This window comes from Diceros bicornis, chromosome 17 (genome assembly GCF_020826845.1).
Source record: "Diceros bicornis minor isolate mBicDic1 chromosome 17, mDicBic1.mat.cur, whole genome shotgun sequence".
NCBI lineage: Eukaryota > Metazoa > Chordata > Mammalia > Perissodactyla > Rhinocerotidae > Diceros > Diceros bicornis.
Window position 1 is genome coordinate 11,707,731 of NC_080756.1, and position 25,781 is coordinate 11,733,511.

Consider the following 25,781-nt stretch of genomic DNA (forward strand, 5'->3'; position numbering starts at 1 on the left):
GGGTCTGGTACCTGCTTCAGCAGCGTGTAGTTGGAGCCATCTAGGTTGAGCTTGCGCAGGTAGTACCGGTTGGCGAAGATCAGAAACGGCTCCTCATCTGGAGACAGACGATCCTGGCTCAGCCGCTGGCTGCATCACATTCTAGTGCCTTCGGTCGGTCTCAGCCTGTCCTGAGTTCTGCTGTCCCAGCCCTCCCACTACAGCCCCCAGCTGTCCAGGCCACCTCATACCCCCCAAGTGCCCGGCTCACCAGTCACAGCTTTGCAGCTGTGGGGGTCGCCGCCACGGGGGGCGTAGCCCTCCACGCACAGACACTTGTAGCTGCCGTGGGTGTTGATGCAGCGCTGGCTGCAGGGGAAGGTGGTGCTGCACTCGTCCACGTCCGCACACGTTCGGCCGTCGTCCTTCAGGCGGAAGCCAGGGCGGCAGCGGCACTGCAGACACAGGGAGCCTTGGTCTGGGGACAGCGCAGAGGTCTGGGCCCCCCTGGGAGCTGCAGGCTCCCACCCTGGAGACCTGGGGTCAGAAGCCCTTCTGGGGCTCTGGTTTCCTCCTGGGTGGCTGGCTGTGACGGGAAAGCCCAGCCTTGCCAGGGGGAGGCAGGCAGCAAACAGGTACTGAGCCAACCCACGCCAGCAACCTGGCTCTCACCGCCACCCAAACCACTAGAATGAGTCCTTGGAAACTGCCACGTGTCTGCATCCAGAGGGCGACGCTCAGGCCTCATCTGTGCGGCCGTCAGCATCACTGGGCAGAGCCGATCACGCTCCTGCTCCAGCTTTCTTCACCTGACCGTTCTCCCCGCGGCTGCCCCTTCTCAGGCTTCTCTGCCAGCCCCCCTCCCCTCCCTGCCCTCAGTGTGGCTGAGCGCCAGGCTCAGACCTTGGACCGCCCGCCCCTCTTTTCCGTCTACACGGACTCCCTTGGGGATCTCATCCTGACTCATGGATTTAAATGCTGTCTCTATGGTGATAACTCCCAGATCTCGCTCTCCGGTCTGGCCTCTCCCTGAACTGCAGACCTGTACATGTGGCGCCTCCTTGACATCTGCACACCCCTCCTTCGCTCATCTGCCAGCAAAGCCTGCTGGCTCTACCTTCCAAATAGACACGGAACCCAATCACGCAGAGACTTCTGTTTTGTTCACTGCTGCATCCCAGTGCTTAGAACACTGCCTGGCACAGTAGGTGCTGGGGATGGTGTTGAATGAACGAATGAAGGAGGGGGGAGAAAGGAGCTCGCCAGGCTTGGGGGTGTGGGAGTGGCCACCCTGGGGTGGGGCACACCTTGAAGCCGATCTTGAGGTCCTCACAGTCTTGGCTGCAGCCGCTGAGCTTGCGGCTGAGACACTCGTTGATGTGGCAGCCGCGCTCATCCGAGCCATCGCCGCAGTCGTCCTGGCCGTTGCAGAGCAGTGCCTCGGCCACGCAGCGCCCACTGCTGCACAGGAACTGCGAGGAGGCGTTGCACTTGTGCTCTGGGGAGGGGGGAGGCGGCAGGTCAGCGGGGTCCCACGGGGTCGGGGTCGGGGCGAGAGGTGGAGGGGAGCTGCCGTCCGGCCCACCTGGGCTGGTGCAGTGCGGGTTCTTGGGGGCCTCGTCGCTCTGGTCATGGCAGTCGTTTTCACCGTCGCACTCCCACTGGCGGGAGCTCAGACAGCGCCCGTTGGCGCAGCGGAACTCACTGGGGCCGCAGGTCGGGTACTCTGGAGGGGGATGGGCGGTGAGGCTGGCGGCCTGGCACAGGGCATGGTGAGGGCAGGCCCCGCCTCCCACCGCGGCCCCAGGCTCACCACACTCGGAGGACTCATCGGAGCCGTCGGCACAGTCCCGGTCGTGGTCACACACGAAGTGCTTGGGGATGCACTGGCGGTTCTGGCACATGAACTCGCGGTCGTCACACGTGCTGTTATACACTGCAGGCAGAGGCAGATGGCCCATCAGCCCCCGCCTGACCCGCCGCTGACTGTCACCCTGGACCTTCCTGTGGTCCGACTGGGAGAAGGACAGAGCGCTGGACAGGGAATCCAGGCACCTGGGTTGTAGGTGGGGCTCTGCCACTAGCCCCCTGGGTGACCCCTGCTGAAGCACTTTCTCTCCTTGACCTCAGTTTCCCCTTCTGCAAAGTGACACTGTGGCCACTTGCTGCCCGCCCACTCCTCATGGCCCCTGCCACTCACAGCAGCCGGCCGCGATGCTCTCGTCAGCACCATCAGCACAGTCCTTGTCACCGTCACAGAGCCAGCGCTCAGGGACGCAAACGTGGGTGCCCGGGCAGGAGAAGGAGTTGGGGCCGCACGTCTTGCCTTCTGTGGGGGAAATAGGCAGCCACTGAGAGACTCAAGAGCAGGTGGAGCAGGCCTGGGCGGCTGGGGTGACATCCCCACTGCTGGGCTGTCCCTCCTGCAGGAGGCATGTGTGCATATGGGCAGAGTGTGGGGGGGTCTGTCCCTCCCGGGGCCACCTCCCCAACCTGATCCCAGCACCCCTCACCGCAGTGAGCTGCCTCGTCCGAGCCGTCCCCACAGTCATCGCTGCCGTCACACAGCCACTGCTTGGAGATGCAGCGATGGTTTTGGCACTCAAACTGGGCCTCCGAGCAGAACTTGTCTGGGGCAGTGGGAAGCCACAGTTAGAGGGGGAGGGGATGGCGGGTCTCTCAGCTGGGCAGGTAGATCCCACAGGACAGACGGGAGAGACACCCACAGCACCCTCTGTGGGGGATCAGCAGGGCGGGGGGGGGCAAGGGGTGTAGGCCCTCGGAGGGCATTTCCTGGGAGGGAACTAAGAGGTGGGGCCTGGACGGGGCCCTAGTGGCTATGGCGAGGCCCTTGGGCTTGCTTGGGTGGGGGTGTGGCACTCACTACAGTGGCTCTCGTCCTCGCCGTGCTCACAGTCATCCTCCTTGTCACACGTCCAGCTCATGGGGATGCAGCGCCCACTGGGGCAGGCGAAGTAGTTCAGGGGGCATCTGGGGCGCTTCACACCTGGGGGCAAGGGAGGCGTGAGGGCACTGCACCTCAGAGGCCCACCCCCACACACCTGCCTCCGGCCGGACCTGGGCAGTCGCGTTCGTCGCTGTAGTCCCCGCAGTCGTTAGCGCCGTCGCACACCCAGCTCGGTGCGTAGCAGAGGGAGGTCCGCTCGCAGGGCTGGAAGCGCACGCCCTTCACCCCCAGGCGGAAGTAGCTGCTGCAGTCGGTGGCGCCTGGTGGGGGTGGGGATGAGGAGTGACACCAGTCCCCTCCAAACACCCTCCCAGGGAGGCTGGTGGCCCATTCGGTGCCTTTGCGTGTTTTAGAGAATTGAACGGTGTCCTTGGGGTGGGGCGCTGTTCCCCCCTTCAGCTCACTGTCGCACCCTGAATCCAGGGTGCCCGGGCCAGGAGGCGAGCAGCAGAAGCGGGACTGAGGCCACCATGTGGGCCAGAGGGAAGGCAGAGAGGACAGCTGGACAGGCAAGAGGGGACAGGAGCGAGATGGCAGGGAGCCACGGAGGCGCAGGGCAGGGGCGTCACTCACTGCAGTTCATCTCGTCCGACGCGTCCTCGCAGTCCACAAACTGGTTGCAGCGGCTGGAGTTCCCGATGCAGGTGCCGTCCCGGCAGCGGAATTCGCCGGCCCCACAGGCTGTCTCTAGAACAGCGCCCACCCCAGTGCCATCAGGCCAGAGACCTCCCCATGGGGGCCAGCTCCTGGCCTGAAGCTCCTGCCCAGGCCTGTCATAGAGTGCCCTGACCCCGACTCCTTGGGGCCTGGGGACCGAAGCTCAGTGAGGGTGGGGGCGGGGCAGAGGTTGGGGGTCCGACGCCCGGGCACGGGGTCCCACTCACTATTGCAGGGGATCTCATCGGAGCCATCCCCGCAGTCGTCGGCCCCATTGCACCACAGCAGGTTGGACACACAGCGCCCATTGCTGCACTGGCGGAAAGTCTTTTTGCAGCGGCGCGAGTCTGCGGGTGGGGGAGCAGGCCGCGGGTCAGCAGCAGCTACAGGGGACAGGCTGCCTCTGATGCGACGCCACGCATGTGTTCCCTTGACTAACTGCTCAGCCCCCGCTGTGGGCCTGGCACAGGGCTGACGGTGGGTCTGTCCTACATGAGCTCCCAGACTCCTCGGGCCCTGGTCGGGCCGGGGCTGGCGACTCTGGAGGCCAGGGGCCTGGTGGGGAGGGCCGGGGCTCCGGGGCTGGAGGAGGCTCCTTACTGCAGTAGGACGGCTTCTCGTCAGACTTGTCCTTGCAGTGGGAGACACCGTCGCACGTCAGGCTGAAGTTGATGCACTCGCCGTTGGCACACTCGAACTCATCCTGCGCTCGGCAGGAGGAATTCACCGCTGTGGAGGGAGGCGGAGGGGCTTCATGAGCCAGGGCCCTGGGGCCCCTCTCCCCCAGGAACTGAGGTCATCCTGTTTCTCTTTGGTAAAAGGCTTTGGGGGGCTGGGCTGTTGGAGCGTCTGGGAGGAGATGGTTCCCAGTTTGAGTCCAGGGTCCCCCACCAGTGCCCCTCTTCCCTCACTCCCTCTCTCACCCCGGCAGGAGAAGTCCTCTTGGAGGATGCGGCCCCCTCGGCAGGAGCAGTTGACGTGGCCTTGGTGAGTGAGCAGACACAGGTCCTGGCAGCCCCCATTGTTGATGCGGCAAGGGGAGAGTTCGCCTGAGGCAGGGATGGAGGACAATGGGCTAAAAGTGTTCTCTACTGTGCACACCCCGAATGCCCACACCCACTCACACAGCTTCTCTGAGCTTCCTTGCACCAGCCGTGGACAGTGGCTCATGGCTGGAGGGGCAGGGAAGGCTGCTTGGGAGGGCCAGGTGGGGAGTGTTAGGGGTGGGCCTGAGGTCGAGGATGGATGTGCTCTTAGAGGGGCTATGGGCTTTGGGGAGATTCAAGTGTAAGGAGCCTTGAGATCACGTGTGTAGTGGTGGGGGCCCCAGGGCTTGTGTGAGGAGTGTGTGAGAAGCCTGGGAAAGCTGCGGATCTGTGTGGGGGACACTCGGTTCAGCCAAGCCCAGTGTGGGAGTGTGTCTGTACACGTGCGTGGAGAGGGCCGTGTAGGCAGAGCCTGGGATATGTGTGTGTGTCACCGGGTTCCGGGGGTATGTGTGGTTCTGGGTGGGAGGAATGACCAGAGCATGTGCTGGGGGTGTCCAAGGATGTGGATGAGACCAGCTGGGGGTGGGATGAGTGTGTGTATCGATGTCTTCGGGGAGCTGCAGCAGAGGAGTGTTAGGTGTTTTGGAGTCTCCTGGGGGTGAGGCTGGGTGCAGGTGTGTCTGTACAGGTGGAGGCCCTGAGGGAGCAGGACCAGGGTGTAGCGTGTGGATGTGCTGGCGCAGTGGGCAGGGGAGCAAGGCTGGTGGCAGCGGCCCCACTTACAGCTGTTGGTGTCATTGGCCACGGCGATGATGCCCATGGGCTGCTGGGGGATGTCCACGCGCAGCAGCTTCATGTCACTGCCCACGTACTTGTTGGCCCGCTGCACAGCCCGCCGCACCCAGTCAGTCCAGAAGATGTGCTCCCCGTACACGGCCAGCCCGAAGGGGTGGACCGGCTCTGACTTCAGGATCACCTGGGAGACAGCACCATCGCCGTGACAGTACGGCTCAGGCCTCTTGCCCCTGACTCCACCTCACTGCAGCTGGCTCCAGGGACCAGGGGGCCTGGCCGTGGTCTACGCTCCCTAGACATGGTCACAGAATGGGAAGGACCTGGAGAGGTACCCTGCCATCTCCCTCATTTAATTGATGAGGAAGCCAAGCCCGGAAGGTGGAGGATTGCACAAGGCCACACAGCTGAGTGGCAACGTCAGGGCTGGATGGGACTCCTCATTCTCCTGGCTCTTCCTACTGCACCATCTGGCTCCCTTTCTGCTGCTCTGTGCCTGGGCAGGCTCCTCCTCAGCTGACCAGCCGTCCCCCGACCCCAGCCCCGTCGCGCTGCCCGCCCCCAGAGACTCACATAGCGATGGGAGCCGTCATACTCGCACCGCTCGATCTTGTCCAGGGTGGCATCGGAGAAGTAGAGCTTCTCGGCACGGTGGTCGATGGCCAGGCCGTTGGGGGTGCGGATGTCCTTCTCGATGAGGGTCAGGACATTGGCTCCCGACAGGGCTGCCCGCATGATACTGGGGTGCTGCTCGTTCCAGTTGGTCCAGAACATCAGGCTGGGGGGAGAGAGAGCCACAGGGATCGGGGGTCAAAGCTAGGGAGACCTCCAGGGAGGGCCCGGGCCACGGCGTGCAGACAGCCAAACCCAGGGGTCGGCCAGGGTGTGAACCAGACCCCAGCGCCACAGGCAACCTCCGAGCCACCAAGGCCAACACAGCCCGGTGCCCAGGAAAGGCCCAGCTGCAGCGCAGTCTGCATGTGCGTGTGTGCGTGTGTTTCTCAGTGTCTGTGGATCGACCATCTGTGTTTACAGAGAGACAGTGCAGCCAAGTGAGTCGGGCGCGGGGTTCTGATCCTGGCTCCACCACTTACCAGCTAGGAACCTCAGGAAGTTCCTTCCCCTCTCTGCACCTCAGATTCCTCCCCTGTGAAGTGGGGTAAGACTACTGCCCGCCTTGTGGAGGGGTTTGAGGATTAAATGAGTTAATACTCATCCTGATGACAGCCGGCAGATGTTGTGTGAGTATCTTCTGTTATTTTAAACTGCTCCCTTCCAGGAAACCCTGGTTAAGTGTCCGCTGTGTCCTAGGTCCTACCCTCAAGAAGTTCCCAAGAATCACCTTCTCTATAATTTAAGGCCTTTGCATATTTGGGGTCTGAGCCCCAGCTCTGCTCCTCACTAGCTCTGACCTTGAACGAGCCTCCTGGCCCCTCTGTGCCTTGGCCTCCTCAGTAAAGGAGGTGGTGGGAACAGCTGGCCATGCCTTCCTCGTCTTGGGGGTGGTGAGGCTCCAGAGAGGGGTGTGGAAGACCTCAGGGCTGGTCAGCTGGTCCCACTGGGTGTGCCAGTGTGGTCCTCAGACCACTTGCGTTGGAACGTGATTCCTGGGTCCTCAGTCCCAGAAATTCACACTCGGTTAGGCCTGGGGTGGGGCCGGGGAGCCAGCACTTTCCAGCGCTCCTCAGGCGATCCTCATGCACCCTGGAGTTTGAGAACCACCGAGCTACACAAAAGCCAGTTCCATTCGCCAGTTTTCTCATGGGCCTGCCCCCTGCCTCCCACCCAGTGCCTCTGTGCCCCTCCTCCCTCCACCCTCTGCTGTTCTGGCCACAGAGCTATCCTCCAGCTGGTAGACTTGACTCCTCAAACCTCTCCAGGTCTCTCTTTTTACCACCCCCTCCCCCAGTCTCTCCATCACACTTGAGCAATCAGCTTCAGCCACTACGCTCAGGGAGGAAAAGGACGTTCCCCTCCCCTGAGGGAGGTGCTGGCTGCACCCAGCCTCAGTGAGCTCTTGAAGATGAGGCTCTGATTTTATTTTTTATTTTTTGGTGAGGAAGATTGGCCCTGAGCTAACATCTCTGCCGATCTTCCTCTACTTTGTATGTGGGACACTGCCACAGCATGGCCTGATGAGCGGTCTGTAGGTCCGCACCCGGGATCTGAACTTGCGAACCCTGGGCCACTGAAACGGAGCCCACAAACGTAACCATTACACCACCGGGACAGCCCTGAGGCTCTGATTTTAAAGGCCTCATCCCAGGAAGAGGTGGGGGTTCTGGACGGCCCTTGGAATCAGGATGGGAGTTTGCATGGTGGCATCTCTCTCGCCTCCACAGAAGAAAATGGGTGTCCTGGGGCAGCTGTTAGAGTCATCTTCCTTGCCTTGTCGGTCCCCACCAGGGACTTCCACGCCCTTGGGTACAGCTGAGCTCACACCACGGTGAGAAGCGGCTCTCTTCCTACAGTGACAAACTGTCACATGTAGAGAATGATTTGTACTGCAAATGTGATTCTGAGTTTGGTAAAACCACTCCCCAGGAAGGGTCCCAGGGAAGGGCAGGAGGAGAGGCCTTCCTGAGGGGCAGGTGATCAGCAGCCGGAGTATGAGCGCCGGGGCTGGTGCAGGGTAGGCTCGGCAGGAGGCCCCTGCCCCTCCAGCTGGGTCCATACTGGCTCCTCCCTATTCCTCCTTCTGGCCAAGGGAGGGCCTCTCCCAGACAGCTCAGCTCTCTCTGCTGTACCCTGCCCCGGCTTCAGTGCACCCCCGTCATCCTCCAGACCTCCTTGAGGACACGTTCCCTGACTTCCAGCCTGGGTCGGGTCCTCGTCACTCACTCATGAAGCTCCCTGCAGCCTCATCACGACTAGACTCAAATACGATGTCCATCTCGTTCCCCACTGGATCCTCAGCACATTGGTGGTTCTCAAAAGCCATTTGCTGAGTGAATGACTAAATCCGCTGGGCTCAGAGCAAAGGTATTTGGTGGGCGAACACGAGGGGCTTCTTGAAGCCGCAATGCTCCGTCGCCTCTGCGATGGGGGTGGGAGCCCAGAGCACGGCTCCTCCATGGAGGGACAGGTGGGGCCAGCCCCAGACAGGTGAAGTCGCTGAGGGTCACGGCAGGGCAGATGAGATGTGTGTCACATGCGTGTCCGTGCGGACAGGGCTGAGGCGGGAAGGGGTCAGAGGCCCCTGTGCTGGTCGGCGGGGGTGGCGGGGCCAGGCGGCTGGGCTGGGGCCGGCCTTGAGTCCCATCAGGGGAGGAATCCAGCTTCAGTGCATTCACTATGTCTGAGGAGCTGCCTTTGGGTTTTGTGTGGCCTGTAGTTTCCTAGTGAAGCTCTGGGAAAACCATCCGAGTGCTGCTAAACTCGGGAAGGAAGTTGTGCTCAGGTGTGGGCCAGGACTGCTCAGGTGAGGGGCCTCACCAGAGGCCCGCGCGGTGGGGGCGGGGCTGCCCCTGCAGGAGAGCAGAGCAAGTGGAGCCGGGGTGCCTCCCAAGCTCTTCCTGGCCTGTGTGCTTCAGACTCCTCTGCAACCTGAGCCCCTGCCCGCCGGTGGGAAACTGTGATGGCAGTCCCACCCTGCCTCGGCGCTCCCTCCTGCTACTCTCGCCCAAAGCACAGCCCCTGTCCAGCTGCCCTTCCCTGGTCTTTCCACTTCCAGGCCCTGTGCCATCCCGCCACCTCCAGGATGCCTCTTGGTCACCACCTACAGCCCCGCGCTGCTCATCAGGGCCTCCCAACAACATGATGCCGCTCCCCAGCTGGGCGGCTTGAACGGGCCCAGCCCAAGGCTTCCACACAACAGGTGTTCAGTGAACAGTCTTTGCCTGAGCTTGGAGTCCCAGAAATACAGAGGACCTATTATGTGTCTTGAACTTGGCTCTCTGCTGAATCAATTAATTACCAAACCAGAAGCATCCTCCACAGCCCCCTGATTCTCCCCTTGGTTCAGGCACCTGAAATATTATTATCCTCACATTACAGATGAGGAAACTGAAGCTCAGAGAGGTCATATAGCTGGTCCAAGGTCACACAGCAAGGAAGTGGCTGAGCTCAGGTTACAGCCCATCTCTTCTGCTTCTGTATCCCCCACCCGGGTCTGCCTGGGGCAGTTTCTGCTGCCCTGTGGCCCACTCCTCCCCATGCCCCGGGCCCAACAGCTCACTTCTGGCACTCGTCCAGCACAAAGGCCCGTGGGTGGTCGTCTCCAGACATGGTGATGACTGTCTCACGCTCGAAGGCCCCTGGGCGGGTCTGGTCCACTGTGTGGCGGGTGATGGTGGATGTTGTGTAACTTGTCCAGTAGAGAGTGTCCCAGCCACGGTGATAGGCCAGGCCTTCCACGGAGCCCACGTCTGCGAGGAGACAGGAGCAGCTGTAGGTCAGGACTGGGCTAGAGAGCAGGGCCAGAGGAGCGGCAAGGGCAGAAGATAAGGGGGGGCCTGGGGCACCCACTCCCTGGCATATGTGGGGCCGGAAGAGAAGTTTGGGAGCTGGGAGCTTTTGGGGGTGCAGCCCTCGAGGCCCCCACCCCCTCCTGTACCACCTATTTCCCACCCAAATGACGCCCTAGGTTCCATCTCCGTAGCTCTCCTTCCTGCGTCTCCCCACCGCACAGAGATGTGGCTTGTGTTGTGGTCACACTTCCTTGGAGCTACAGTTCTGCCAAGTTGGGTGCAAACTGAATTTCAGTAAGTCACATCCTGTGTGGGCTGTACTGGGGAGCTTCCCCTTAAAAAAGACCCCAAACTGGGTCGTATGGTAGACATCTTATACTCAGGCTAAAGAACTAAGTGCACTATGAGAGAGACGCAGCAGAACAGTAGTTTAAGAGAAAAACACTCAGGGGTTTCAGTGGCTTCAAGCTGTGTGAGGACGTGGTGGCCAGAAGGCTGCATTACTAGAAGTATTGTACCCTGAACAATGGCCGAAAGGGAGGGGACAGTGCTGCCCGTCTCTCCTGATCCAGCTACGATTAGAGTATCGAGTTTAGCAGTGGACATTTTTAGACAGACATATGGACTGGACTATGTGCAGCAGAAAATGTCCAGAGGAGGTTGAGAGGACAGGTCTGTTTTTATCACCACTGTATACCCAGCACCTGGTTCCGGGTCTGGCAGGCCTTTATGGACAGGATAAATGAATAAATGGACACATGAAAGAGTCAAAGTACCGGGGTTCTCCAGCTCGGAGAGAAGAAAATGAGTCAAACAAGATGGCAGCTTTCAAAGAGCTGAAGGCCGTCCCAGGAGGACAGCTCTAACACCCCCCCTTCACGTAGCGCACAATGGGTCCTGTGTGACCTGCTCTTCACAGCCGCTGTCTCAGGTGACCCTTCACACAGACAGGGATTGGAGGCTTGGAGATCGTGGGAAACTTGCCCAAGTGATTGGAATCCCGTGCCCGGGGTTGACCCTGGGCCCGTCTCCACGGCCTGTGCTGTGAGCACCGGACCCACAGAGAACTTTGGCTGATTCTGTGCAGCCTGGGGGCCGAACGACCAGAGAGGGGAAGGAAGAGGGGGGCCTGGTCTGACTTCAGAAGAGGAGAAACTTTCAAGTAACTACAGTGGTGCAGTGTGATCCGCGGGCCGTTTGTCAGGGATGCAGCAACACGTGGATTCAGATCCAGGGCAGGGGCGGGCTGGCTGATATCCGACGGCTTTTCTACCCTGAGTCTTTGCTGACCCTCCCCACACCCCCCACTTCCTGGGAAGATTTGGGGGTCTGGGCTCACTCTCCACAATGGTGGTCCTCCCGGAGCCATCGTCATTGATCTGCTGGATGTTCCCAAAGTGGATGTCGCTGAAGAAGATGCGATTGGGGGTGCCAGGGGAGGTGCCTGCTCGGTAGTCGAAGGCTAGAGCAATGACATTCTTCATGTGCTCAGGGTCCTCGAAGGGCTGCACAGGTGCATTGAGGTTGCGCTCATCCGACAGGTGGATGCTCTTGAGGATGGTGCGCTCTGAGTAGAGCAGGTAGCCGGCGTACTCACGGCACGACGCCCCGTCTTCAGCCAGCATCCCGTGGGCGCAGGCGCAGGACCGCTGTCCCCCGCCCCGGTACAGGCACAGCTGCTGGCACCCACCATTGGCCACGGCACACACGTTGGTACCTGGGGGGAGGGCACCGGGGAAGCAGGAGGCTATGGAGGGCAGGGCCCACCTTGGGGAAAGGTGGAGTTTCATCCATCTCAGCCGAGGTGGAAACTCTGGTTGGCACCCTGCTCTGCTTGCAATCCCCAGTTCTGACAACCCTCCGTGCCCCTGTGCCCAGCACCCAGATTGGTCCCAGAGCTCCTCAGCCTCTGCGGTCACTGGAAAATGCCCCTCTGAGTCTGACTTCTCCCCTAGCCCTTCTCACTCCGGGTGTCCTGGGGAGAGCACTCCCAGCCGGGAGCCCCTCTCTGCCTCTCCCACCCAGCCCAGAGCCCCAGCCTCACCTTTCTGCCGATCCCGGTTGAAGACTTTGATGTCTTTGAGCTGGACGCCGATGCCTGTTCGAAGGGGCACAGAGTCTGTGGCATTGTCTTTGCTCCCACGCTTAATGGAGCCGTTGGCGTGAGTCCTGAGGGAAGGGGAGGGCCGTGAGCAGGCCATCGAGGGGGCCAGGAGGGAGGGGACAGACAGCCCAGGAGAAGGCCAGGACAGAAGCCCTCACCTGTCACTCCAGTAGATGAAATCCTCAAACACAGACACTGAGAACATGTCCATGTTGTTGCTGGACAGGACCACCTCGCGGTTCTCACCCGTCTCCAGGTCGATCCGCTCGATCTTGTCCGTCCGGGCATCGCACCAGTATATCTTCCCATCCTGCAGGCCAGTGGCACCCGGCTCGCCTCCAGGGCCCCACCAGTCCCCACTCACTCCTGCCTCTCATGTCATCCTCCCCCTTCCTCCACATTCTCCTTGCCCTCTGACCTGCCGACCTCCAGGTGTCCCTCCACTCCCCACTTCTGAGTGACCCCCACTTGCCATCTCTGGGGTGGCAGTCCTACTCTGAGTGGGGGGCTGGCAGAAGACCGCATGACTCCCTGGGTCCATATCTTCCCACCAAACGGGGGCTCATCACAGGGGGACTCAGGGGAACAGGGCCCAGGGTAGGGGGAGCATCCCCCCAGAGTATGGGGTCCAAGCCTTCGTCCAGACCTGATAATCCACCGAGATGCCGTTGGGCCAGCTGATGCTGACGTTAACCAGCACCACTCGATCAGTGCCATCCAGCCGAGATCGCTCAATACGCGGGTACTGGCCCCACTCGGTCCAGAACAAGTAGCTGTGGGGTGGAGGTAGAAGTGGGGGTCAGTCCCCAGACCATGGAGGAGAGAGGGCTTCCTCACCGTGGGCTGTGGCAGAGTGACCAGGCCAGACCCGAGCCAGGGCTGGGGATTGGCCAGCTCCTCACCCCCTCTCTGGGTGGACAGTGATGGCCCGGGGCTTGTCCAGACCCTGGGAGATGACCACGTAGCGGAAAGAGCCATTGAGCCGGGCGACCTCGATGACGTCGAAGCCCTGGTCTGTCCAGTAGATGTTGCCTGAGGAGGGAGTGGGTGGAGCTCAGGGGGCTGGGTGGGGACATGTGTCCCTGGTCCCCTCCCAGCCCCCAGGTACTCCTGCTGCTCCCTATCTGCTCCTGCCTACCCCTGCTCCTCAGATCCCTCCTCTGGGACCCCACCTCCCTCCAGTCCTCCACTCACCAGGAGCCCCACAGCCCTCCCACGGCTCACCTGCGATCCAGTCCACTGCGATGCCTTCCACGCGGCCAATGCCATTGGTCACCACATCCTCGCGCCACGTCTGGTCTCGCTTAGCCCGGCTGATGGTGCTTAGGCCCATGTCCACCCAGTAAATGGTGTCATTTTCTGGAGGTGGAGGAGCCGACATGAGGATGCCCAACAAAGCAGGGGCAGGCGGGGGCGGGGTGGGGGTCAGGATAGAGGTGAGTGAGTGCCGAGGGTGCCCAGGGGCTTGCAGGGGAGATAGAGCAGGGCGGGGGCAGCTGTGGTGAGTGCCTCCCCCTCCAGCTGTGGTCAGGGAGCCTCTCACCAGACCCCCAGAGCACACCACCCCCAAAGGCCATGTCCCACTCCCTCCTGCCACCAAATGGCTCACCAGCATGGAAGTCGATGCCGACAGCCAGAGAGGTCCCTGACACTGGGACCAAGGCATCTGACTTGTCATTGGGATCCAGGGGGATTCCCCGGATTCCTTCGTGCACAGAGTACAGGAGAAAGGAGCCCACACCTGAAACACGAGGACACTCTTTGAGCTTGGCTTCTGTCACCCTCAAACCCGTTCTTCTTCGCTTCCCTTTTGATCCCAGCCCCACCCCCCCATCTCTCCTTCCCTCTGAACACGCATATGTACACACCCTGGCCTTAGGCCTGGAGCCTGGGCAGGGAGGTCACCTGGCTGGGAGTGGAGAAAGCAGCCACAACTCTGGGGAACCACCCACAAGACCTCTAGCCCCCACTAGAGGGCAGCAGAGATGGGGATTTCTCTCCCTGTGCTCTGCCCTCTAGTTGGCCTTACTCAGCAGAACCTTGCACCCCCAAAAGCCCTTAGTTAGAATCTGGGAGGTTCAGACAAGACTATCGGACTGGATGACTCCCAAATCTACAGTTCCACCTTAGTTCATCTTTGTCCTCCCCTGTCTGGTCTGTGCCACACTCTCTCTCCAACACCCCAAACTCAACATTCCCAACACCTTGCTCCTGAGCCATCTCATTCCTAGTTTTCCCATTTCTTAGGAGGCGCCACTATCCACGCATCCCAGAATCCTCCCTTGCCTTTATCCCTTGATACAGTGGGTCCCCAGTGAACCCCCACATGGGCCCTGGTTACTCGGGATCTATGAAAAAAAGGATTCATGGTTGAGTGAGTTTGGGGAAGCCCCAAACACCAGAGTCTTCTTTTGAAAAATTCTCAGTGCACATGAGCGTATTCAAGGCTCTGAGAAGTTCTGCAGCAAAAAACACTTTAAACTTTGTTCAACCTAGTGTTTCCTTCTGTAATATCTACCCACATCAAAGAGGGAGGTTCCCAGGAGTGCTCTGGGAAATGCTGTCTGGGGCAAGCTCGTAAATCAGTCAGCAAGCCCTTGGGAAATGTCTCTGAGTTTCATCCGTCTCTTCGCCCAGCTGCTAAGCCCCAGCCTAGGCCCCAGCTCCTAACTCTGCGATTCCTCTAATGGCCTCCTAACTGGTCTGACTACCTCGGTTTCTCCCTCCCCCACTCAACGGCTCTCTGCCGCCAGGTTAATCTGCCTGGAACACCACTTTCCAGGCACTCCTGGCTGAGCACCCGCGGAGCCCCGCCCACCCCACCGCCTTATCGCAGGGCTCCCACACCCTGCCACAACAGGCCCCGCACACCCTCCTAGTGCTCTGCACCCCTTCCCTGCGTGCGGCCCCTTTTCCTCTGAGCCGTGCACTCGAATCCGACTTGTCCTATAAACCCTTGTCCTTACAAGCCCACGGAGTGGGCCCCGGCGCTGCCTGCTGCCGTCTATTTCTCCAAAACCCTCCTGTAGGCACCAAGAGTCAGAGCTGCTTCATGGGCCAGTTTCCCCTACATGTTGCCCCACTTCTGGTGCAGGCTGCAGAGCACAGGGACAGGGACTTCGGCCCCTGGCTCCCCCACAGCACCCAGCACAGCAGAGCTTTCCTAAGCATCTAACCCAGAAGGCACTTAATAATATGTGATGAATGCAGTCCTGTCCCGAGGGGAGAAGAGGAAGGTGCGGCTGTAGGGAGCAGGTCAGGCTGGGGACCTGGGCCAAGGCGGGGAGGAGAGACAGGGCACTGACCCTCACAGGCCTGCTGGCCACTCCGGAGGCTGTAGCCGGCTGTACACATGCAGGAGCGGGTGGTCCCCGACGTGGGCAGGCAGAGCTGGGAGCAGTCACCGTTGTTGACGCTGCAGGGGTTGGTGCCCTCGTGGTCTGGGGGCAGGTGGGAGGCAGAGAGAAAGGGTTAGCGGCCCTCTTTGGGGCCTCAGTGTCAGGCTCACGCTGCTCAGGATCAGGATGGTCATCGCCTTTGTCCTGAACTTTGTGGGGGCTACCACCCAACCTAGCTCTCAGGTCTTTGGTCCCCCGGGCCCCTGGCCCTTGGACCAGGGCGGCTGAGAGAGTATATGGTGCCTTTATGAGAACTGGAAAGAGGAGCCCCTTCGGGTGGTGAGTGGAGCCTAATCTGTTTTCAGTCTCATTCACCCCAGGGGTTCCTGCAGCCACGCCTGGCCACAGCCGTGGTCTCTCCGCCCCATCCCCTGCCCCTGCCCCTGCCCCCGCCCCGCCTCACCCAGCTGGATGCTCTCGTCGTAGACCTTCATGTGCATCACCAGGGTGGTGCTGTTCCGCAGGACCACAGACCCAGAGCCGTCAGCCTTGTTGCACGTGCCCATCTTCTCCGACACCTGATCTGCCCACCACAGCTTGTCCCCTGGGGTGGCAGGAGGGGATGAGACCCTGGGGAAGGCCCCACTCCCAGCTCTCTTGAAGGGCCTGCCCTGGCAGGGTGGGCAGGCTGCCCCCAGGCCAGCCCCCGTCTCCCCAGCCAGTCCGGCCTGGCCCGCCCTGTTCCCGTCCCTGCTTCCGCCAGTGCCCTCACCCATGATGGCCAGGGCGGTGGCCTTGCCCAGCTGGCTCTGCATGGCGTCGATGACCTCTAGCCCACTCCCGTCCAGGCTGCAGCGGTTGATGGTGTGGTTCCCGGAGCTGATCCAGTAGAGTTTGCTTTCAGGGAAGTCGATAGCCAGGCCTGGAAGAGGGGGTGTCACTGCCAGAGAGCCTGACCCCAGGGCTGGGGTCCCGGAGCCTGACCCAACAGGGCCTCCAGGGCTGGGCACAGAGGAGGTGTGAGAGGGGTGCAGTTTTGAGGGGAGGGTGGTGGACCAGCGCTAAGCTGGGAGTTTGGGGAGGTGGAGGGGCAACTAGGGGACCTGAGAGCATGTCCTGGTCGAGGAATTGGGGAAGGGCTGCAGCGGCAGGCAGGGCAGGCTCGTACCCACAGGGCCCTTCTGGCCACTGAAGAGCAGGGTGCGGTTGCTGCCATCCATATTGGCCATGCTGATGTTGTCACCATCGGTCCAGTAGAGCTTCCTGGGGGGATGCCGGGAGGGGAGGGTCAGAGTCCTCTTCACCCCCCCGCCCCACACCCCACGCTCCCCAACCCTGGGTCCTGGACTGACCCACGCAGGGGGTGCACAACCAGGCCATGGGGCTGCTCCAGGCCCTGCACCACCGCGTTCTTGAAGGAGCCGTCCAGCCGGGCCACGTTGATCTGCTTCTTGTTGGTGTCATAGCTGGTCCAGAACAGGTTTCGGGATACCCAGTCCACAGCCAGCCCGTGAGCGTTTGGCAAGTCTAGGGGCACAGTGGGGAGCTGTGGTTGGGTGTTTGCAGGGCACAGAGGCTGGGGGGGCAGGGGCCGGCCTGGGTCCTGGGGGAATAGGGATCAGGAAACTGGCAGAGCACTGAGGGGGAGAACTTGGAGAAGGAACATCAGGACCAAGGGGACCAGGGGGAGCAAGAGCTGGGTGGGGGGCACCTACACCCACAGTAGGGGGGCCAAAGCGAGGGCAGAACCTGCAGAGACGACTGTTTCCACGCCTGTGCCGTTGATGAAGGCCCGCTTGATGGCCTGTGTCCGCACGTCAGACCAGTAGACTCGCTGCTCGCGGGCGTCATAGTCGAGCACCGTGACGTTGTCAATGTCCGGCACGGTGAAGGAGATGATGTAGTTGTAGTAGGGGGCGTCCAGGTCCACACCCCGGATCTCCATCTGACGTGCGTACAGCAGGAACTTCTTAAACTCTGTGGGGCACGGGGCAGGTCACTGAGGGCAGCCCCCTGCCTTCGTGCTCCCCACCCACCCAGATGAGGGTCCCTCCTTTTTCTGGTTCCTTCTGTTTGCTGCTGGCCCTTGGCTATGAGCAGTACCCTCCCTGCTGGAGTTCCAGCCTCTTCTTATGGTGGCCATCTCTGCAGCATGTCTCATCAGGTCCCCCCCAACTGGCACAGTCTACCTTCACTTACAACGGGGGGCCTGGGCGCCTGACCCCCTCCCCTTCAGCCTCGGTTGGCCATGGGCTCCTGACGGAGGGGCCTCCTACCATAGCAGGTGGTGTTGTCCCTGTGGAGCTTCATGAGGTGGGGGCAGGCACAGGAGACGGTCCGGTTGTAGTTGATGAGACACAGGTGGGAGCAGGGGCCCCGGCCCCCATTGGCCTCGCAGGGATTGGGAGCTGGCAGGGAGGGAGAAGCAAGAATATCCTGTGACTTGCTGGCCCCTACCTGGCCTTTCTCACCTGCCTCCCGGTCACCCCCCTCACCCTCCCAGTTCCAGCATCGCCTGCTGCCGTACCTTCCTCTGTCAGCAGGCTGGCCCAGCCCCACCGTCCCAGCACAGACCCCACCCCGTTCTCATCGCCCCCTCCTCTCTCAAGGGCTTCTACAGAGGCTGCTGGCTCCTCTCTGGCCCCTTACCCATGGGCTGCCGGGAGGGGTGGTACACCTGCAGGTCGAAGGGCTGGGTGTTGGTCCTCTGTACCACGGTGACATTGTGGCCGGTCCACTTGTTGGCCTTGGCCAGTGTGTTTGTCCGCCAGTCTGTCCAGTACACCTCCCCCCCGTACAGCGTCACTGCAAACGGGTGCGACAGGAACTCGTGTCCCCGAAGCACCTCCATGTGGCCGGAGCCGTCGTAACGGGCTGAGTAAATGGCATCTGACCTGAGAGCGTGGTCGGGGCAGAGTGAGGATGCCGGCTGGGACCTCAGCTCTCATGGCACCCTGCCCCGGGTGCCCACCTGCCCAGGCCCTGGCCCACCGCCCCCCAACCTCAGCACACTGGAGCCTTCCTTCCCCCCAAACCCCGCTGGCCAGGGAAGGCAGACAGAGCCGCCCTGGAGCGAGAACCACGTGGTAGGAGGTCTAGGATGCCAGCTCCCAGACCCAACGCCCAGGCCCCGCATCTTTTGTCTCCCTTCTCCCCAAGCAACCGTTAGCACACACAGGGTTTTGGTGAAGGTTGGGAAAAGGCACCCACTCTGGGCAGACCAAGGAGGAAAAGTTTCCCCTTGCTCTGGGCTGACAGAGCCCCCAGGAGAGTGCACAGATCTGTGGGTGAGGACAGGAGGCTGCATTTCAGCCCTCGTCCACCCCTGGCCAGGCACTCCTGTGCAGGGTGACAGCCCTGCCTCCACCTCTCCTCTCCGCACCTCTTCCCCCCAGCCCAGCCTCTCCCCCGACCTCAGTCCTCCTACTGGGCCCAGCCCTTGGCCACCCGGGTTCTGGCTTTAGCTCCCCCGGGCCTTCTCATCACTGCCAGGTACTGGGACCCCTGACTCCACCCTGTCCCTAGAAAGGATCCGGGAGGATGGAGGCCTCCCGGGGTGTGGTGGAGGGCGCTGACCTGGCATCTATCCAGAGGATGCGCTTCTCCAGGTAGTCCACGGTGAGCCCGTTGGGCCAGCCCCCTGAGCCTGTCTCTCGGTGGATGGTGCGGCGCCCGGCCCCACTCATGGAGGCTGCCTCAATGCGGGGCAGGCTGGCATCCCAGTCTGTCCAAAACAGGATCCTGGGGAGTGGGGAGGGGGTCAGGAGGGTCAAGGTTGGGGGGAGGGGCTGTGGCAGGATTCTCGGTAAAGGGCGGAGGGGGGCCAACAGTATTGAGGAGACAGGTCTCCCCGGCCCGGCTGGACAAGGCTTTGGGGGACCATGGGGCTGGAGTAGGGCTGGGCAGGGTCCTCACCCATCTCGGGGATCCAGTGCAATGGCCCTTGGGTGCTCAATGTCACCGGCCAGCAGGGTGGTCCGAAGGGTCCCATCTAGCTTGGCCACCTCAATCTGGTCCAGGTTACTCTCCACCCAGTAGATGTTGCCTGCAATCCAGTCTACAGCCAGGCCCTCGGGTGTGGCCAGGCCGTACTGAATCACCACCTCGAAACTGGTCAGGGCTGGAGAAGAGAAGGTCATGGGGGGTTAGACGCCCCTGGGGTGCGGAGGGCTGAATGGTGGTACCCGAGGACCACCGGATGACCCACTCCCCACCCTGACACCTCTGCCAACACCTCTGATGTGCTCCGGATTCAACTGGGGTTCCCACACCCCTCCACTCTCCTCACCCAGGCCCCCACCCCACCAGGAGGTCAAGCAGTAGGGGAGAAGCCTGGCTTCCAGAACCCTGGAGAAGGCGAGGCGGCAGCTCCTTCTGCTTGCAGTTCTGAAGGGCTAACACATGGGAGGAGGTCACAGCAGACGGTGGAGGCTTTGGGGGACAGCCTAGACTCAATACGAAGAGGACAGAAGTTTCTAGAAGTCACTCCGCAGACTGTCTCGGAGATTGTTCCATGGTAATATACATGTAGGGACTTCATTATTTTAGAAACTGTTGCATAGTGTGAACAGTATCTTATCTACTCAGCCATCCCCGTGTTGATGGACATTTGTGCTGGTTCCAAGTTTTCTCTATTACAAACGATACAAACTCCTCTCGTAAAATGTGCTTCTCTCAAGTCTTTGTCCAGATGTCACCTTCTCAAGGGCCTTCCTGGACCATCCAATTTAAAATGCCACTCTGTGCTCCCTGACCCCCCTTGCCTCCTTCCTTTACATCCCCAGCACTATCCCTTCTGTTATATTCCATATGGTATCGTTTGTTTTGTTTATATCTGATGTTCCCACTGGCGTGTAGGCTCCATGCAGGCAGACGTTTTAGCCTGTTTGGATCACTGCTGTCTCCCCAGGGCCCCCAGGGCACCTACGGAAGGTGCTCAATATGTGTGTTACTAATGAAAGACATCTGTGAGGGGTCAGGCCGCCTCAGGACAGAAGGCAGGGTTCAGGTACCTTACCCCTAAATGGCTTTTTCCTTTCAAGCCTGCAATTCTAGGATTTGGGGAGCCGCACTCCAGGCCGTTCCAAAGAAAGGCTGATCATTTTGTTAATTATCAGGCTGGCAGCTCTGCTGATGATAATTACGGGGCGTCAGGCACCAAGACCCACAGCAAAATCTAACTCAATTAACAGGAGTGTGGGGGATGGAGAGCTAAGGGCCTCGGCTTCAGGGCCTGGACCTGGGCCTGGGGCTCTGAGTACCGGAGTGCCCCGTCTGGGTGCACTCCGCCCCTATCAGTCGCAGGCGGGGAGGGCGGTCACCTCCGTTGTCCAGCAGCTTCCCGCGGTAGATCTTGTCCTCCACCACGTCGGTCCAGTAGAGGGCGCTCTGGCTGAGGTGGAAGTCCAGGGCGATGGTGTTGCGTAGGCCGGGCACCAGAACGCTGTAGTCCCCTTTGTGAAGGTCGATGCGCCGGATCTCATGGCGGTTGGAGAAGATGATGAACGGCTTGAAGGGGTCTGGGGGAGGGAATGATAGGGGTCAGCAAGGGGCTTGCTGCCTCTGTCACCCTGTCCAGAGGCAGGCAGTGTTTCCGTTGGTCCTGGCCCTGGGCCTGGATGGAAACCTCAGCCTTGGCATTTGGCCGCCCTAGGGCAGCCCACCGCGGCTCAGGGGCCTGCCCCAGCCTGCCCGGCCACCCCGGCCACCCGTGTTTCACCTAGGCTGCGGCAGCTCTCCCCGTCGGGCTCCAGCACCCAGCCCTCATAGCAGGAGCACTTCACGCTGAACTTGTTCTGGTCACACTTCTGGCTGCACTTGAGGTGCTTGGCACAGTAGCTCTGGATCTGGCAGGTGTGGTTGTCCGGCCCCAGCTCCATGCCCAGAGGGCACGAACACACGATGCCTTCGCCAGGTGCCACAGAGCAGTTGTGGCTGCAGCCGCCGTTGTTCAGAGAGCACTGGTCTGGAGGTGGTGGGAGCAGGGGGCAGGATCAGGGTCAGGATCTGGGAGGAGGCAGGACCACGGCCGGGCTGGGCCCCAAGTCCCTGGCACCCCACCCACGGTGTCCTTCTTTTCCATTCCCGGCCACGCTTCTGTCCCACCACTTCCCAGGCTCCCTCAGGACCAGGGCTGGGACCCCAGGACCCACCACCGGGGACCACCCCTCCCCTTTCCTGGAGGGGCACCCCCACATCACGGCTGTATCTCTCTCTCGTCTCTATTTCCGTGCCCCTTCCTGAGCCCGTGGTGGGGGCCCCAGAATTTTGCCTCTCTCTGGGAGGGTCGGTAGGTCCATTCCCCTGTCCTTGATCCTGAGTCGGGTGTGATTTGGGGTGGGATGCGGTAGGGAATGTCCTGTCCCAGGTCCTCTGACACTCTCTGGGATCTGCCAGCCTGACTGATGACCCGTCAGCAGTTCTCAGGGCCAGCCCCCACCTGCCTTATCTCCCCCTCCTCGTCTTCAAGGAACCCGATGTTCTGCCCGGCTCAGAGGAGATAAGGCTGCTCTGCTCTGCTCCTCGTCCCCAAAGCACACCATGTGGCCCTCCCTGACCCCCATTTCTTTTGATCTGGAATGCATACCCTCCTCCTCCCACCTTTTCACTTGCTCTGCAAGATATATCCATCCTGAGGAACCAGTTAAATCCCGGCCTCCTCTGGGAAGCCCACCCTGACCACATCAACACTCAACCCAGGTGCCTCCACCTGGGAAGCTGGCTCTGCACCGCTCTGCAGTACGAGTGTGGGTGAGGGGCTGTGCCTGAGGGAGGGGCTGCCCTGCACTCTCTCTATAGCACTTGAGGAGCTGGGTGACCTTGGACCAGTTATTTAACCTCTCTGTGCCTCAGTTTTCTCCTCTGTAAGATGCAGATGACAGTAGTATCTGCCTCACAGGGCTGCTTTCTGGATTAAATGCTGTAACGTGTGACATGCTTAGCACAGTCTCTTGCCAAGGGAAGTCCGAAATCAACACAGTTGTTGGTAACTGCTCTGGGCATGACTCACCCAGCAGCCAGAGCTGCCCTTTCCTGGGCTCAGACCTCTCCGCACAGAGCTTGCCCTGTCTCCCCTGCGCTGGCCCAGACCCCCTACACAGGCACCCTCTCCTCTCCTCTCCTGGGGCCTCTCCTAGGCCTGGGCCTCACCGCAGAGCTCTCCCTCATCCGAGCCGTCTCCACAGTCATCGTTGCCATCACAGAGCTTGTCGGGGGGCAGGCAGACCGAGGTGTTGTTGGCGCAGGGGTGCGAGGGTGGCCTGCAGGCCAGGGACTCACAGTTCTCCTCATCCGAGTTATCTTCACAGTCGCTGTCGCCATCACACACCCAGGCTTTGCTGATGCACCGAGCTGAGAGAAGGGTATAGTATGAGGGGCCAGGCCTGGGCAGCAGGGCTTTCTATGCCCTTCTTCCCAGACCCAGTGGGTTTCTCTAATAGGGTCATGACTGCAATGCCTTGGGGTCCACTAGGAACCTTGAGGCTTTTTCTGCCAAATTCACATTGGCAACAAAGAAGGCAGGAATCTGCAGGAGGTGCTGAAGCTCAACTCTGATGTGTGTTTTACTTCCCAGGGCCCTCAGTGCAGGCCCTGGTCCCTTCATACCTTCCCCCAGGCATCATGCACAAGCTTCTGCTGTGCAGCCTTTTGCCTCACCATGTCCCCACCCCACCCCTCACAGTATAGGACTGTCTCCCTTGCCACTGCACTGCTCTCAACATGGCCTCCTCCTGTCCCTGTTGCCCCATTCCAGGCTCCCTCCAATCCTTCTTTTTACCAGAGTCCTTGCAGCCAAACTTGACATTGGGGTCACAAACGTGGGTCACTCCCTCACAGCTCTTCTCGTCACTGGAGTCCATGCAGTCAGTGTCCCCATCACAGCGCCACCGCAGGGGGATGCACAGACCATCCAGCCGGCACTGGAACTCATCATTGTGGCAGCCGCCAGGGGGCCGTGTGGCTGCAGGGGGACAGGTGGAGGGCATGGGGGGTAGGGGCTCCAGGTCAGCCATGCCCATCTCTGCCTTCCAATCCCCTCCCGCTAAGCCCAGCATGGGGCTATGAACAGAGGCAGTGATGGAGAGCTCTTGAGCCCTGCCAACTCCACGGAAGCCCTAACTGAGAGGCAGGGATGTCACACCTTCCAGGACCCCCGCCATCACCTTGTCCACTCTCCCTACGTCACACACCAGGGCTCGATTGGATAAGCAATTTGTTAGGCCAGAGTTCAAATGCCCTCCACCTCAGCCTCGCCACTGTTTCATTCATTCACTCCACAAACACTTATTGAGCACCTACTATGTGCGAGGCACTGTTCTAGCTGCCAGCAGTGAACAAGGAAGACAAACTGCTCACCCTAATGGAGCTGAAGTTCTAGTGGGGAAGACAGAAGCGAAAACAAGACCTGGAAATCCAGAGTGCAACTGCGGGTAGTGCTCAAGCTATGGAGACAAACCTGAGTGAGGGCCAGAGAGGGATAGGGACGCTGCTGTACCGAGGACAATCAGGGACGGCCTCTGACAGGAGACGTTCGAGCCAGGCGTGAACAACGTGAGCCACGAGGACACTTGGAGGTGCCAGGCCAAGGGAACAGCTAGTGCAAAGCCCCTGAGACAGGACTCTGCAGGGCACATTCGAAAAATGCCCAGGGCATATTTGAGGCTGCACAGCTGGAGTAGAGTGAAGGAAGGGATGAGTGGCAGAGACGCAGGTCAGATCAGAGAGGGGGCCCTGCAGGCCACAGAGCGGGGCTGCATTGATTCTAAGCGTGCAGAGAGCTGGTGCCGGCTGGAGGCCAGGGCTGGGGCATGATCTGACTCATGTTCTGCGGGGTCACTCTGGCTGCCAGGGAAGGGGTGCGGGCAGCACCTGGGAGGCACACCTCGCACCCCGGATGCTGCTGTGAGCCCCACTCCCCCCACGCCCTCTCGCCATCAATACGGTCGACGCTCTCATCTTGTGCCTGGACTTCAGCAACAGCCTCTGAGCTGATTTTCCTTCCTCGGGGCCCCTGAACCTCTTTCCAATCTAATCCCCTTCCAGGATTATCTTCTGAAAGCACCTCCCACATCTTATCACCTTCCAGCTTCAAAATCCTCCGAAGGTCCCCAGAGCCTGACTTTCACCTGCTGTTGTCACCTGCCCCTTCGGGCACAGCCTCATTCCCCACTGTCCCCTCTAGTCTGGGGGGCCCTGCCCCACCCCGGTCCCTGCAGGAGTGCTCAGCTTCACTCTCTAAGTCTTACTGCCGGGTTCTCCAGGCCACCCCCACCCCCTGTCTGAAGACTCGCCACCTTGTCCCTTTACCCACAGTCTAATCTCTCAGCAGGGCCCAGTTCGTCTCCACCTCCTTCTGAACGGTCCCAGACCACTCCAGCTCACAACCAGAGTTAACAGTGGCTACCAATCATGACAGCCCTGCTCCCACGTGCCAGGCCCCCACACGTCTCCTCTCATTTCATAGAGGAGGAAGCCAAGGCTCTGAGGAAGCGACCTGTCCAAGTTCGCGAAGCTCATAAGCGAGGGGCAGGGAGCTCTTCGCAGCACGCCCGACTGCAGGCCCCCAGGGGCCCCTTCTCAGAATCCCAGGCACTGCTCCCTGTTCCATAGGAGATGGCCCTTGAGACTGGTCACTGTTTCTCGGGCCTCAAGTGACCCCCATCCTCCCTCACAGTGCTGGGCCCATCCTGGGTGCTCAGTGCTGGCAGTCCTGTCCCCACTCTGTGCACCTTAACTCTACAAGGCAGAGGCTGTAGGCTGGTGGCCCAGGCGCCAGATGAGGCCTACTAGAAGATTTTGGCCTGCAGTGTTTTTAAAACTTTGCCAGTTGTTATGGGTTGATCTGTGTTCCTCAAAGATGCTAAAGTCCTAACTTATCGTACCTGTGAACGTGACCTTATTTGGAAATAGGTCTTTGCAGATGATCAGTTTAAGATGAGGTCACTAGGGTGGGCCCTAACCTACTATGACTGTGTCCTTATATAAAGAGGAGATTTGGACACAGAGACAGAGAGCACACAGGGAGAACGCCACGTAAAGATGAGGGCAGAGACCGGGTGGAGCACGTACAAGCCGAGGACCGCCAGAGATGGCCAGCACCCACCAGAAGCTGGGAGAGAGGTCTGGAATAGATCCTCCCTCACAGCCCTCAGAAGGAACCAACCCTGACGACATTTTGGTCTTGGACTTCCCAGCCTGCAGAACTGCAAGACAATAAATGTCTGTTGTTTAAGCCACTCAGTTTGTGGTACTTCGTTGAGGCAGCCCTCGGAAACTAACACACCAGTGTTTAAAATGGGTAGAGTTCCCATAAAAATATGCAGTTCTGACTTGTCAAGCCAGGGCCACCCTGGGTCTGCATTCTTCCATGGCAACATCCGGCCAGAGCCGAGACACCACCATCCCGAGAAGGGCTGTGCCTTCCAGAAACTCAGCCCCCACGCCCCAGGAGGCCTGGGCACAGGGGACCCTCACAGAGCCAGCTCTCTGTCCCTTGTCCCCACTGCACTCATTCATCCCTGCCCCTCTGAGCATCCCTTTTTCAAG

General features: G+C 60.5%; 1 protein-coding gene across 1 annotated transcript in view; it reads right to left on the reverse strand.

Annotated features, from left to right (window-relative positions):
• Window positions 1-25,781, reverse strand: part of LRP1 (LDL receptor related protein 1) — an 80,770-nt gene that overhangs the window by 15,388 nt on the left and 39,601 nt on the right. Inside the window, 37 exon segments of the mRNA XM_058557863.1 lie at window positions 12-97; window positions 251-434; window positions 1,287-1,477; window positions 1,565-1,705; window positions 1,793-1,915; window positions 2,180-2,308; window positions 2,493-2,609; window positions 2,864-2,986; window positions 3,058-3,207; window positions 3,521-3,634; window positions 3,832-3,951; window positions 4,205-4,333; window positions 4,528-4,653; window positions 5,377-5,569; window positions 5,959-6,163; window positions 9,563-9,752; window positions 11,134-11,511; window positions 11,839-11,963; window positions 12,057-12,208; window positions 12,545-12,671; window positions 12,801-12,930; window positions 13,123-13,257; window positions 13,508-13,639; window positions 15,204-15,338; window positions 15,700-15,840; window positions 16,009-16,158; window positions 16,405-16,499; window positions 16,589-16,763; window positions 16,986-17,213; window positions 17,513-17,644; window positions 17,886-18,130; window positions 18,813-18,977; window positions 19,152-19,356; window positions 20,558-20,755; window positions 20,956-21,201; window positions 22,386-22,586; window positions 23,014-23,196. Coding sequence (XP_058413846.1) covers window positions 12-97; window positions 251-434; window positions 1,287-1,477; window positions 1,565-1,705; window positions 1,793-1,915; window positions 2,180-2,308; window positions 2,493-2,609; window positions 2,864-2,986; window positions 3,058-3,207; window positions 3,521-3,634; window positions 3,832-3,951; window positions 4,205-4,333; window positions 4,528-4,653; window positions 5,377-5,569; window positions 5,959-6,163; window positions 9,563-9,752; window positions 11,134-11,511; window positions 11,839-11,963; window positions 12,057-12,208; window positions 12,545-12,671; window positions 12,801-12,930; window positions 13,123-13,257; window positions 13,508-13,639; window positions 15,204-15,338; window positions 15,700-15,840; window positions 16,009-16,158; window positions 16,405-16,499; window positions 16,589-16,763; window positions 16,986-17,213; window positions 17,513-17,644; window positions 17,886-18,130; window positions 18,813-18,977; window positions 19,152-19,356; window positions 20,558-20,755; window positions 20,956-21,201; window positions 22,386-22,586; window positions 23,014-23,196 — 5,999 coding nt within the window.